Consider the following 14467-nt stretch of genomic DNA (forward strand, 5'->3'; position numbering starts at 1 on the left):
GATGCAAATAGAGTTAATTGTCTTCAATAAAGTGCAAAAGAAATAATGAATCACAGTGCATTTTATTCAGAAAATCAGCAAACAGTGTGAAATAGGTCTCAAAGAACATTACCATACAGAAATGTGTATACTGCAAAAAATTACAAATAATCTAGTGGAAAATGGCTATCCTGTATTCTATCAAACAATCCCATTAAGAAAGAACTTTAAAGCAAATGTTAACACATTTAGCCTATATGGTGATTAAACTTTTGACTAGAGAAATCTTGGCCATAACTGTGTGGGCATTCAGGGGTTGGAGACGCAATCTACGCCAACTTTCAGGAGACTGGATTCACTACCGTGAGGGTCGACATCAGTTTCGCCCTGAAATAAAAAAATAAGATTTCCCTAGATCACATCTTTATTTCACAATCAAGGCTACACTGAGAACTGAAGTTTATGAGCTTAGATCTTTAACTGCAACATACCAACAAACCATCATTTACATATCCTCATGAAATGATATAAACATGAACCTCTACTGAAGTTTGATCTGGGTTTAGTCTCACCTTTTGGATGGCCCGGGCCGAAAAGATGGACAGAGTGATGCACACGCACAGTTCAAGAAAACACAGCACCAGCAGGAGACCCCTCAATCCATCCACCAAACTCTAAATTAAAAATATAACACGTGGCATACAGACAGTCAAGTTCTGTCTTGTGAATATGTTACAGGCATCTGCATCTATTTAATGTAAACTTGACATCATCACTAGTTACAGACATACATTAAATCTCCATATCATTTCTGTACATGTCCAGTAATTACTGCCGCCACAAGGATCCTCCCCTGGTCTATTGCTGAGCTCCCAACTGAAGTAGCCGGTTCCTGCAGCAGCCAGCAGAGCACAGATCACACTCATGGCCAGCGTGGCATTGATCTGCAAAAACACAAAGAATAAGAATGCATATTTCTTAAAGAATGAAGAGTTTTCAGGCTTTAAGGAAACATATGAAAACTTCAAGAAATCCTGAAGCATATTCAGACTTCAGAAAGGGTGCAGAATGCTGTAGGTATCTGAACACACCAGGTATGTGTGATGTAAAAATATGCTGTAAATATGAGAATCTGCTCACCAGAGGAGAACTGGATCTCTTTTGTGCAGCGATTGCCACAGACCCAGAGACGACAAACTGGAAAAACAAAAATACAAAAAAAAAAAAAACATTTCAATGTATATTATATTTGTTTTTATTAAGCTGAACCAAACTACAGAGGCTCCATATCAGAGGTGAACAAAATGTTTACTATGAAAAGTAAAAAAAAAAACCCTCTTACTTGACTGAGGGCTGTGTGCCCTTACGAAAAATAAGTTTATTTGAATGTGCTATTAGTGTACTTCTTTTAAACTAAAAATAGTAAAGTATGCTTTTAGTTAACTTTTTATGTATTTCTCAGAAATGGGCTTTAGTATTCCTCAGAAATATACTTAAAATTACATTTAAGTATACTTGACTTATACTTAACACAAAGTCTAAATATTTTTGAGCTATACTCCTAGAATCCGTGTTTTCATTATTATATGGTAGAGGGCGCTATTACAAATCTTCTGTACAGTACAGAATTTCCACAAAAAAAAAACACAAGTGAAGAAGAAAAAGAAACCAGATACTAACACATGTAACATGATCATCTGACATGAAACAGCATCAAAACTGTAACGTTATGGAATAAAATGTCGACCGATGAAGAGGTAATAATTACAGTCAAATTTTGGGGTGTTGATCGACTCCATCTACGTTATGATTATTATTCTGAATCCAATTCATAATCTTTTTTCAGCTTTTTGTTCAAAATGTTATTTCTTTATTTTTTATGAAAACTTCTAAAGAAAACTTATGAGTATAATTGCAGTATAAAATTACTAAACTAGTAGTTTACTGACTTCAGAGTGTAAAAAGTATTTAATTAGTAAACTATCAGTAAACCTATAAGTTCACTTTTAGTATTATTGCAGTACAAACTACAAACATCGAGGTAAACTAGTTGTGTTGTCAAAGTTTGTTAATGTTATACTTAAAGTATACTTAAAAGTATTCTTTTATATACTAGAAAGTGGGCCAATTTAGTCCCAAGGAGTATTGAAACAGTACACTTACAAGTATACTACTAGAACACTGATATATTGATACTTGCTACATAAAGTGTACTTAAAAATATACTTAAATTTTACTTAAGTAACTTAATAAAATAAACTTGAAGTATACTACTTTTTGGTAAGGGTGGGCCAAAAGTAAATTTGTTATTATATCCAACTATAAAATCATATCATAATGAAATCTAAAAATGTATTAACTTTATATTATAAATATTAATGCAAATTTAATTTACATGTTATTTAATGCAAAACTTTTGGAAAATTTCCACCCCTCTCCCACCACCTCCTGGTCACATTTATTAATTGATATTTCAGTGACATTTTGTAAAATTGCTACTATTGTTACTAGAGCTCAAAATGTTTACTCACAGGAAGTCCAAGGCACACTACAGTCTCAGCACTCAGCTTACCAACAAGTACTGTGATGGTGCACAGAGTCATGACCACCAAACCAATAAACACCTGCACCAACTGCACAAACACACACAAACACTTCTGTAAAATACACTTTAGATCTGACAGTCCTGAATCACTTTCCTCTAAACAGTAGGAGTAGGAGAACGATTAAGTGAAAATCTATTTTAAATTAATATAAATGATGAACAGCATTTGTTACAAGATGCTGAGGGCTAAAAACAATCATTTTCTGTGATCAACATGCTGTCAACAAAGCTTAAATTTGTGTCCAGCTCTCACCCCCAGTGACAGAGGCTTCCCCTTTAGGAACATCTTGGTTTTTGGTGACAGGTTGGACTTTTCTAGTTCAACCGAGCTTGACTTTAGGTCCGGAGACCCAGTTTTTTCCTCTAGTGGGATAACATGAGTCACAACTCTCACTCCATTCGCCTCAGTAGTCATTGAAGAGGCCATTTCTCACAGAATTATGAGGCTCACCTTTATCCTGTACAAATAAGGAAGCAAAAAATACATGAGCCACATGGACTAGTTTGTCAAACTTGGCTCTTTCCTGATTAAGGTTTCAAATCTCAAGTTAATGTTATATTTTGCTTAAGATTGTTTACTGTATATGCATGATGTGATTTAAAAATACAATTGAAATTTAATAAGGTGTGTTATCATCACGCACCTTCCTTAATGTCCTGCATTCCATGCTATAGGCCTATAGCTACTGTATCTGCATGAATACTGAATGTATGAACATCAAATACATCGAACTGGACTGAATAACGTACCTTTCTACTTCACAAACTTTAAAGTCCTTACATATAAACATAAACAGCAATAGCGTCGTATGAATGCTATTTCCAACCACAATTAGGCCTATATTATTATTTATCTTTAATTTTTTGCGATAAGATTCAAAAATCCTCTATAAGCAGATAGATTGCTGGATTTTAAGACGACGATACATAAGGTTACGTAGGTAGGAAGTTATATAACATATAATATAATATAGGTAGGAAGTCTATAACAGCCATCTTGACAACGATTTATCCGATTTATTTTATTATTGTTCACTACATAGGACTAACTTCTCAACGCTTGGGGAAAAAAGTTTGTCTCTAAACAAAATAACGTACTTTAACCTGTTTACTTACCGATTCTTCAGACTGATCAGTTCACAAGCGACCTCATTTACCTATAGAACAACAGAACAAAAAAATACCCTAACGGGAAATAAAACCTTCTTCTCCTCCCACTGATTCCATTTAACCCTTTCAGACACAGCGAAAGAATTTCCAATAAAAGGCGTTATTATCTTATGTATTGTAACACACATATATATAAAGTTTTAATTATTTTATTTATACATAGTGAAAAAAAAGTTTTTCTTAATTTTTTTTTAAACATCATCAACTTATGCAATATGTCTTTTTTTTAACAAACAAGCCATTTTTTTTTCATGATGCAGGGCTGTCTTACCTTAAAATCCTAAAAAAAAAAATTCTTAATTTTGATTTCAGTGTTGACTGAACAATGGTTTTGAAAAAAAAAAACATTTGATAACCTAAAATCATAAAATATAAATAAAATCAAATTATTATTATTAGGGGTAACATTCTAGCGATCACATTGTTATTTTTTCAAACTAAATAACTGTCCAGAATTATTCTTTAGTTTGTGTAATCTTTCTATATAGATCCTGCTGGTTTCCGGGCTCAGCTTTTCTGTTCTTCCAGTTCTGTTTGCCAGATATTGTCTGATTCTGTGTCTTTAGTTTTTTTCTGAGGGGTGGTTTTGTTGCACCTCATGCTGCGCCTCCAAAGGACCACAAAAGCAATGAATACAAAAGGACAAATGACAAACAAGAGGCAAAAAGCAACCATTTCAGTATAATAACTCTTCTGTGCAATGCAAACAGCGTCTTTTCCTGCAGTGTTCATGTTTTCAGTAGATTGATGATTAGTCCTGTCTTTTTTCTCACTGGTCCTGTCTGCTGTCATAAATGCATCCTTCTTTTCCCCTTTTGTAGCTTCAGATTCATCAAACTCAAGTGTTGTGTAGTCATCAGGTTGCTGATGTGATGAAGGGAAAGAACGAGGGATGACAGGGAGAGTTACAGCGAAGGTGGCGATGGTTTGCTTGAATCCCAGTTCCTCAGACACGCAGCGGTAGGTGTTCACGGTCTCTGGAGTTACAATGAAAACAAGACTGCTGCCTGTCCACTGCATGTACGGAAACTGAGGAACGATGCTGTTGTTCAAAAACCTCCAAGTCACCTCAGCCAGTCTCGACCTCGAGTGACATGGTAGAACCACAATCTCATTTAACTGGGCAATCCGTTTCACTGGAAAAAAAGAAAAAGCTATCAGTTTTATCAAATATTACAGATACACATTCAGTGCAACTAAACTCATAATGGAGTAGTTCACCCAAAAATTTAGACGTAGATGAGTTTGTAATCAGAACTGTTACGGAGATCACTTGCTCACCAATGGATCCACTGCAGTGAATGGGTGCCATCAGAATGAGAGTTCAAACAGCTGATAAAGTAATCTTGTCCACATAAGACTCCAGTCTATCAGTTAACATCTTGTAAAGTCAAAAGCTGCATGCTTGTATAAAACAAATCCATTATTAAGGGGGTTTAAAACTTTGAACTAAAATACCAGCCCATAATAATGGCACCCATTCACTGCAGAGTATCCGATTCTGATGAAGGAACAAACTCATCTACTTCTTGATGGCCTGAAGGTGAGTGAGCTTTAGCAAAATGCACTTTTTTAAAGATCTGAAAAAATTTCATACTAGAATTTTACATTAAGCATGAAACTTCCACTGCTTGTTGGTGATTATGAATGGAAAATCTAGCACCTTCATCAATAGCACCTAGCACCTTCATCAAAAGTCACACAGAAAACGTATTAACCTGTAGCAGGAGTATTTTTGAACTCTGTGCAGTGTTCATTGACATTTCCACTTTCCACGTCCTGTCGTCTGTGTTTGAGACACAAAAAGATAGTAATAGTAGTGAGGTATCTGCCATATCAGATCATAGCACCACTACAAAAAAAAAAGAAAAAAAAGGAAAAAGTGCCACTTTTCATCTCCATCAGAACAGTGTGATTTTTGCTAATACTAAAACTAATTAATATATAAAATCTAACTATTAAATTTTTTATGTTTTCATGTTAATTGAAATAATAAAATAAAATAAAATTAAATTAAATTAAATTAAATTAAATTAAATTAAATTAAATTAAATTAAATTAAATTAAATTAAATTAAATTAAATTAAATTAAATTAAATTAAATTAAATTAAATTAAATTAAATTAAATTAAATTAAATTAAATTAAATTCTGGAAGAAGAAAAAACTTACATGAACATTTTTAACATTGCCCTGCCAACTAACAAAATCAAAAATAATAATAATAAAAACTGTACAAGATCTTAACTTTAATTTCAGATATTAGTACAGAACAGAAAACTCACAGGTTAGACCCCATTCTGGACACAGAAGCACAGGCTCTGGTCTCGGAGTCCCATCCACAGAACGGGTCACGTGCCAGTACACACTCTGCACAGTTTGGATAAACTGAGCAATTGAATACAGGCACTCTGAAGACACCCTCAGAAGAGACGATAAACAGCACACCCTATAATTCACAAAGACCATTACTTGATCACATTATAAATCGAATTAATTATGGCTCTGTTTGGTATTACAGGAGGGTCGAGTTATAACAAAAAACTAGTCTTAAAAATTAAATTCAAATCATTCACAATAAGATATAAGACAAAAAACCTTGCTGGTGGAGAGAAGGATGTTTTTCACAGTCTGTGGTTGCTTAAATATCTGAATTTCTTCAATGATATGAGGACCTTTATCCAGCATTACGACTTTATGAAGAAAGCCAGATTCTGAAGAAAACAGAAATGGACATCAGGCCATACACAAATAAACATGAGAAATGATAAACTAAATCAGTAATCTATGTGTGTACCGGTGAGCAGATAAAGGATGGTGTAGTTGTGTCCATTTGCTGCTTGAGTTCTCTGAACAGCTAGACGGCTATACCGCTCTTTTGTTGAGGAGAACATCAGTTTCTTTCCCACAGGAGGCACAACTTTTTCAGTCAAGAAGCTCTTTTTTACAATGTTTAAAACACGGTTACTGTCATTGAATAATCCACACTGTGAAGATACAAGATAAATCTGGTTACACAGTGGTTAAATCTGCTGTGTATCACTGTCTGAATGCTAAAATATGTTCTCCGGTCCCAGTTTAATTTGTTACTATAATTAAACCATTGGCAGAGGATTTCATGAGAAGTAGAAATACTGTCTCTTTGCATATAATATATATACTGTATACTTTTGGCTCTCTTGGTCTGTGTTACCTTGCCGATTTTACCGTCTACATTTGGTTGACGTTTCCAGTGGTTTTCATTCAAATCATATGTCTTGTAATCCCCTGAAAAAGCTGCTTTAATATCTGTTAGACTGAAAGCACAGACTGCTGACAGAACAGATGAATATGCCCTAAAAGAGACAGAGAGAGATGGGAAGTAAATGTTTACACAGACGTCACATGAACTTTTGGATCAGTGAATATATGTCATTATGGCAGGTTTGATTTAAATAATCGGCACCATTGTGTGGTAAAGACTCCGTAGAAAAGAGTGTCGTCAGGAGACTCTTCATTCATTGGGGACAACTTGACAATATCCTGCAGCTTGTTGAACTGGAGCTCATTCCCTTGTTGGCAGACCAGCTGAGACTTAGCGAAGGATGTCCAGCGCTTCTGTAAGGTTAGGCTTCCTCCGATGTCATCCTATGAAAAAAAAATCATTAAAAATGTAGTTTAGATTAGCCTTGTAAAACTAGACAGCCACTTCCTTTGTGTTCTATTCAGGTTTTTTTGACCCAGATGAGAGTAAATATATATTCTTTATATAGGCCTTCTTAAGTTTGTTCAAAATGCCCTTTGTAAAAACATTACAAAAAAAAATAATATCTATAATTTAGCAACCAAAACTACTGTAATTTATTTTAAACAGAACACAAAGTTCACTTCAGTGTTTTTAGTTCTTGTAGTTTTTGCTGACAAATTATCCAGTCTTTGTAACTTCTTTCATTCTGATTCAGAACAGGAGAAAAATTAAGTCTCACCGTGCAGACCTGTGCCACACGAGACACAGTAAAAGAGCTCCGAAATGAGTCTTCAGTCAAGTCCCCAACCTCAGTAAAGAACAGCAGGATCTTTCCTTCACTGGCGACATGTGTTGAACTTATGAATTCAGGTTCTATGAGAAAAACAAACCAAAGTGTGAAAATTCACTAATTTATGACCCTTTTATGAATTCAATCCTCAATCTCGTGTTACAGGCCCATATAACCAATAGGCCATCAAGATCAAGCTTTGTGTATGTTAGCACTATGGCAACATTAATTTAGAGACAAAAATATACAAACCTTGTAGCAATTTTGGTACAATCTCAAGCTCCAAGTTATTGCGTGTTCCTCTGCTGTGACAGCGAGATATCACTCTGTCCTCAAAGTAGCCGACTTTGGTTGCTGTATACAGCTCTTCATCTGTCAGAGAGATCACAGTTAAGTGTGTGAGAGCACTAGATCAGGTGAGGTCATTCCAAAAGGTGTTTCTGCCCTCTCACCAACAATAGTGGCTGTGTTCCTCTGGCTGGAGCTGGAGGGACAGCAGTTTTTGGCATCCTTTGTGTCTCTGCTAGCGCTCAGAGAAGTTGCTGGCTAAAACAGAGATGGCAATGTGTTAGAAAAAATTCCCATCTATCAATCTGTGCAATTTATGTATTTGAACTTACTATGATAAGGGCTTTTGGATTATAGGCATTTGTCCCGCAGACATAAAGGTGTGTAGAGTTGAAAAACTGCAGAATACTGATGAAGTTGCCACAATCCTGTTAAGCACGAGCATAAAAATAAAAAATAAGAGGTATGTTACAATAAATATGAAGCTTGTAGAAATCTGCAATCATGTTAATGGCAATGAGGTCAATCACATGATTCCAATTTGTCTTAATTTGTCCATCTATTATGTCAAAAACAGAGTAAGCATACAGTGCGTTTAAAAAATGCAAATTTTTCATCATGAAAATGTTTTCCATTTCTGAAGATTGTTTTCAATTTTAATACCTTTTTTTTTTTTTTTAGGTGGGGCTAGTTTGGAATAATACAATATTTTTTATGTTTTTGAAAGTCTCTAATGCCCACCAAGGTGGCATTTATTTGATAAAAAATACAGTAAAAACTGAAATAGTTATCATTTAACATAATTGTTTTTTTTATTCAAATATATTTAAAATGCTATATATTCCTGGTATGGCAAAGTTGATAAATAAATCTATATGTACTGTGTATATTTATATACTGTAAATACACATACATACAATATATATTTGAAAAATATTTACATGTATTTACAGGCATATATTTATACGTAAATGTATTTAATATATAATTATATTTAATCATAAATATATGATTTTTTTTCTTGAATATATACATGCACGGGTATATATATCCTTTATATCAGCTTGAAAATTTGCCATTGACCGATACATACAGTAAAAGAAATTTAAAGCTCCAGGATGATGTTAGGAAAGGTAGATTACATACCTTCCTTGAGGCCACTGTACAGGTTTTCATATTTTGTGGAGATGCTGCCAATTCCAACTGTAAAAATGTAAAAATTTGAACAGTAACTTCTGTATGTAATTTCCCCTCCACGTCTAGGGTGATTTTCATGACAGAAGTTCAGAGAGTTGAAATCTGAAATATATAGCACAATATTCCAATAGGTTTACACAATCTTTCTCACCTTGTCTTTGAGTGTAATATTATCAGGTTGACTGACATCCAGAGAGAGCAGAGCATCCTGAGCACCAACAAACAGTGTGTCAGCATCAGGGCTGAGCAGCAGAGTGCTGGTGTTCTTCACAGTAGAGCTGTGGTAAATGACCAAGAGACGCTCCGAGCTTCCTGTGGAAAAAACCCCCAACAACAACCAGTTTAAACTTGACCCCTCCAGTATTTCTGAGAGACTGGCACATGCATTTTACATAAAATGATTTTCTTTTTATGTCTCTGTTTGCTTTTGACCTTTAAACAGTGATAATATTAACAGTTAAACAATGAAACCACAAGACTGACACTCCTTTCCTCTTTTTGATCTGAGGAAATAAGCAAGGCCAATGAGCTGAGGTTTAGCAATACTGCACATACAGACAAACAGAAATACGACTATATGATTTCGCTGTGTCGTCTAGACAGCCAAACTCTCTTAGAGAATGCATCATTAATATTAGCTGATACATGACAACCCTGATTATTTTTATTGCTTTAACATGAGGTTAAGGTTCATAACAGCTTCAAAAATGTTTAGCCATAGCACTAAATAATCTCAATGTGGTGTACCAAACCTAATTTTAATATATGTAAGCATCTTGTTTTAAAATGTGCAAGTTATAAATATGTACAATTCAAACGTTTACAAATGAAACCTCTTTTGCTCACCCTGGCTGCATTTATTTGATGAAAAATACAGTAAAAGCAGTAATATTTTAAAATATTACTACAATTTAAAATAAGTGTTTTGTATTTTAATATATTTTAAAATGCAATGTATTACTGTACTGGAAAAGCGAAATTTTCAGCAGCCATTACATCACATGATCCTTCAGAATTCATTTTTATATGCTTATTTGCTCCACAAGCAACATTTCTTATTATTAGCAATGCTGAAAACCATTGTGGAAATCTCTTTTCAAAATTATTTGAAGTTAAAAAAACTGCATTTATTTCAACATTTTCATTTTATTTCAACTTTTAATTCATTAAATGCATCCTGGCTAAATAATATTAATTTTTTAATAATAATAATTCTTTTAATTATTATTAAAAGTGTAATTCAGAATAGTTTCAAAACAGTTCCTCTTCCAAATAAATAAACAAATTAGTCATACGTAAAACCCCTGACATTGTCAAAAAATCCTGATATTTCATGGCTTTTATTGATCTGTAGAAAAGTCTTTCAACTAATTGTCCTCACTGATGACTGATGTACTCTAAAAAAACTAACCACAGTCTTAAGACATGCTTCTCTGCAGCAACAGACCGTTGAACATGTGGTGCAGATAATCGGTCAGCAGTGGTTTCAAGCGAGCAGCATTTAGACCATCAAGCATTTGCAGAACAACAAAGTGAAAAATGAACAAAGGCACAACTTACGTACAAAACTTACACAATGTGTGTTTGCTCAACACGACTGTGCTATTTGGACATCTGAACATGGGTCATATTTATGAAATTTTAAAGTTTCAATTTACTACATGTGAATCAAATGCAAAGATTTCGCTTGTGATTCATGAATAAAAAATACTGAATTATTTTCTTCAAAGTTGAGCAGATTTGCATGACAAAACTACTTCATCAGGTTGGAAAACAATAAATCTAACAATAAAACATTCTGACAGAAATGTGGTTACAAATGACTGATATTAACAGCAGTCTGACTGATAAAATCCCATTTCTTGCTTAAGGATGTCTACTAGAACATCTGTATTTATCGATACTTTGCCCTCAACATGCACATCTATAAATGTGAGTTTTTGCACCCGTAAATATGTCTCGCTATCGTCTATCAAACTGAGCTTCACTTACCCTGAGAGAATGACATGCGAGGACGCAGAGAGGCCTGAGATGGATCCATCAATACCAAGAGGACGACCTTAAATATCCAGATCCTAAACAATCCTGCCATCATAACGGATGTTTTAAGGTAAAGAACCTGTTCTGATCAGCTACCAAAACAGCAAGTGACTGAATCTCACTTCCTCTGATTTGACCTTCTTGAGCGCAGCAGGAAGGAAGAGTAAAAAACCTCAAACCAATTTGAACTAACTGCTCTCTTACTCAGTATCCACTACTAAACACTTACTGCTAATGGCACTTCTTCTGACAGCAGCACGGAACTGAATTATAATGATACTATCATGATATCTTTTTATATTCAATAAGTACTTTTTCTCTTGGTGTATCTAATTTCTTGAAACCTGTTTTTAGCTGGCAAATGTCATTTTCTTAACTGGTAACATTTTAGTTTACAGTAAGGTTCCATTTATTAACCGTTATCTGCATTGGTAAACATCAACTAAAAATACAGAGTATTATAAAAATGCAATATGGAATGGATCCTGTGAAAGTTTCTTGCAATGCTGCCCTTATAATATGGTATGTTAAAATTTTTGTACTGGTTTTGTTTCAGAAGCACAACTATGATGATATCTAGGTACACTATAGGTTGTGAAAGAGCTAGAGAGTGTGTGGTGAGAGATATTAAGGTACAGTATGTGGTTATAATAGGGGATGTGGACACAATTATAAAGAACATTCTGATTACAATGAGAACAGACCACGTTGCTATTTTAAGGCGTAAAAGTCAGCTGAAAAAAAAAGATGTTTCCTTGAACTGAAGGTAGAAGAAGAGCAATGGAAGGGACTGACAGTATTTTTAAATGGACTTTCAGTATGGCATAAAGTCTGTGCTTAGAAGGAGAGGAAATTAGGCAAGCAAGCAACCTCACAGAGGTAAAAAAAAAACAGTTCAGTGAGTTCAGAAAGTCAAAATACTCTTCTTCTATTATCATTTTTAACATTTAACAGGAGTCGCTCAGTTCCAGCAGTAGCTCTGAATACACAAAGGTGACAAAATGAAGCTATGATGAGATAGCGAGATATAAAATAAGAATTGTGATATGAAAGTCACAATTATTTAATTATATATAGACACAGTTTATTTTTTTCTAATTTTAAGAATTTAAACAAATTCATACGGGACTGTCCAGATTGTGTGTAGATTGCAGCCTATCATATGACCCCTTTAAAGGAAAATGCTACAAAACAGCTTGCTCTGAAAAGAGCTATTTTTGACAGGGTAAAAAGGGTGTTGTTTTACACTACCATTGAGAAATTTTAACCAAACTGTGTTACAGATTTTTCATTAAGACCCTAAAGAATCATATCAACTTGTGGAAACTGGGCATCCCATGACCCCTTTAAAATGTAAATGTTTCGTTACTACTTTCAAACACCTGCAGATCATTGAAAACATTGAAAACATGTTCAGTTACTTACATGTGTATAGTTTCGAATAACTTTTAGATTGTGATTTTAAATGACACTATTTTATTAGCAGTTAGTCTGATAGGACTTGATTTATATAATATTATTTGCTTATTTGGGAATTTTTGTTTTGCTGAATGCACTGCAAAGATGGGATGTTTACCTACTACTTGTTTATATGTCTGCACTCACACACTTTGTCTTTGGATTTTTCTAAAACCTGTATATGCTCGTAGAAAAATGCCTGAAAAAGCTTGACTCATGACAGTGTTTCCTTATTCCTCTACCACAGTAATTCTCAAATCCTGCTTCTGGAGGCCCTGAGGCACGGCATATTGAGATGTTTTCCTTCTCTAACTTATCTAATTCAACTCCTCATCTCATTATTAGAGGCTCCATGACCTGATTTGTGTGTAAGATTAGTGAGAATCCTAATAGGTGCAGCGCTATGGGGCCCCTGGGAGCTGGATTGAGAAACACTCATCTAAGACAGTTTGAGTTGAAATCGCTCTTTCACAAAACGTTACAAATGCTAGCAAAACTAACAAAATGCTAGTTTATCTAGTTCTGGCTATATATTTTCTTTTAAAACAGAAATTATTATTTTGTGTTCAAATGTCAGAAACAGGGTCAGTGTTTTATTCAAATACGACTAGACACTGTAGAGCTGCAGGAAGATGTCAACTAAAAAGTTTACAGTACACATACACATAGGGCCTATTGCATAATAGAACTCCAAAACACTTGAAATGTTGTTAACTGATGCAATATATTTTGTCAAGATGTTGATATTTATATTTTATATATTTATTTATGTTTTAATTGGTGGTTGTCTTTCCTAGTTACAGTATGTCCTATTGAGTCTGTTATGGCTGTGTACAAAAGAACAAGAGCCAAAAAAAAACCTGACATAAATAAATCATTTTATAGAAGAGAAAAAAATCCTAAAAGTATTTTCAGTAAAAATTAAAAGGTAATAAAATAATAATAAAAAAAAAATCATACAGTCATACTATCATAAAATAATTTTACTGTCAGGAAAGTTACAACTTATTTATTAATTATATTGGATGTTTTAAGGCTTTTCTATTGGAGGAAATTCTTCGAAGTGATGAGTAGGCCTAAAGCAGATGTGAATATTTTACAATTAGGTTTAAAGTTAAGGCATCGTGCTTTGTGCATGTGGAATTATTATTATTTTTTTCACTTTCTTTTGTTTGCTGTTCTCAAATTGTACCTTGGGGCCATCTAGTGGGGAGCAGTAAATTAGACTTGTTATGAATCTGATAACAATCCTTAATAACGACACTATTACCAGTAATTGGTATTTCTTATGACACCTAGAAACTCTTTTTACTGGTTATGTAAACGGCACTTTATATAGATCCAAAAAACGCTCCTTAATGAACGTCAGTGTTTTTGATCAGCCATGGGCGGCCAGTGTTATCAGCTTTTAACGGTTTCTTATAAGGCACAGAATAATCGTCCTGCAGGGGGCGCATTTTGGCTCTGATAGACAATTCCTTCACTGAAGTCACTTCACTTTGTCTTATTGGAAGCATGTGCACACCAATATATGTAATCGGTTAAATCTGTTACATACAAGGATCGTTTTCTACCAGGAAAAAATAAATCTACCTCATTAATATCTATAAAACGGATTTTCCCAAATCGTTTTTAGTGATCTGTGATTGGTTAATCCTCACCAGCGCTGAGAAAAGTTACAGAGACCATATGACAACGCTGTCCTATTCAGATGC

At 34.2% G+C, this 14467-nt stretch overlaps 2 protein-coding genes across 3 annotated transcripts; both read right to left on the minus strand.

Moving 5' to 3' along the window:
- Positions 1-43: 43 nt before the first annotated feature.
- Positions 44-3821, minus strand: si:dkey-7j14.6 (uncharacterized protein LOC556585 homolog). The gene is made up of 7 exons (XM_059568399.1): positions 3701-3821; positions 2838-3042; positions 2511-2612; positions 1120-1176; positions 771-923; positions 552-653; positions 44-366 (listed from the first exon to the last, which is right to left on the minus strand). The coding sequence occupies exons 2-7, from the start codon at positions 3009-3011 to the stop codon at positions 289-291; spliced, it is 666 nt and encodes a 221-aa protein (XP_059424382.1). The 5' UTR covers positions 3012-3042; positions 3701-3821; the 3' UTR covers positions 44-288.
- A 132-nt stretch (positions 3822-3953) lies between these two features.
- Positions 3954-14227, minus strand: LOC132158783 (semaphorin-4A). 2 transcript variants are annotated; one of them, XM_059568355.1, is made up of 14 exons: positions 14103-14227; positions 9406-9562; positions 9204-9260; positions 8390-8485; positions 8222-8315; positions 8022-8141; positions 7719-7852; positions 7199-7380; positions 6947-7088; positions 6551-6740; positions 6352-6467; positions 6039-6202; positions 5473-5540; positions 3954-4890 (listed from the first exon to the last, which is right to left on the minus strand). In XM_059568355.1, the coding sequence occupies exons 3-14, from the start codon at positions 9231-9233 to the stop codon at positions 4262-4264; spliced, it is 1965 nt and encodes a 654-aa protein (XP_059424338.1). In that variant the 5' UTR covers positions 9234-9260; positions 9406-9562; positions 14103-14227; the 3' UTR covers positions 3954-4261. The 2 variants fall into 2 exon arrangements, with proteins under 2 accessions (XP_059424338.1, XP_059424337.1); XM_059568354.1 differs by lacking the exon at positions 14103-14227 and adding an exon at positions 11247-11420 and having other exon boundaries at positions 9406-9566.
- Between the last annotated feature and the right edge of the window lie 240 nt (positions 14228-14467).

Source organism: Carassius carassius, chromosome 15 (genome assembly GCF_963082965.1).
Source record: "Carassius carassius chromosome 15, fCarCar2.1, whole genome shotgun sequence".
NCBI classification, from domain to species: domain Eukaryota; kingdom Metazoa; phylum Chordata; class Actinopteri; order Cypriniformes; family Cyprinidae; genus Carassius; species Carassius carassius.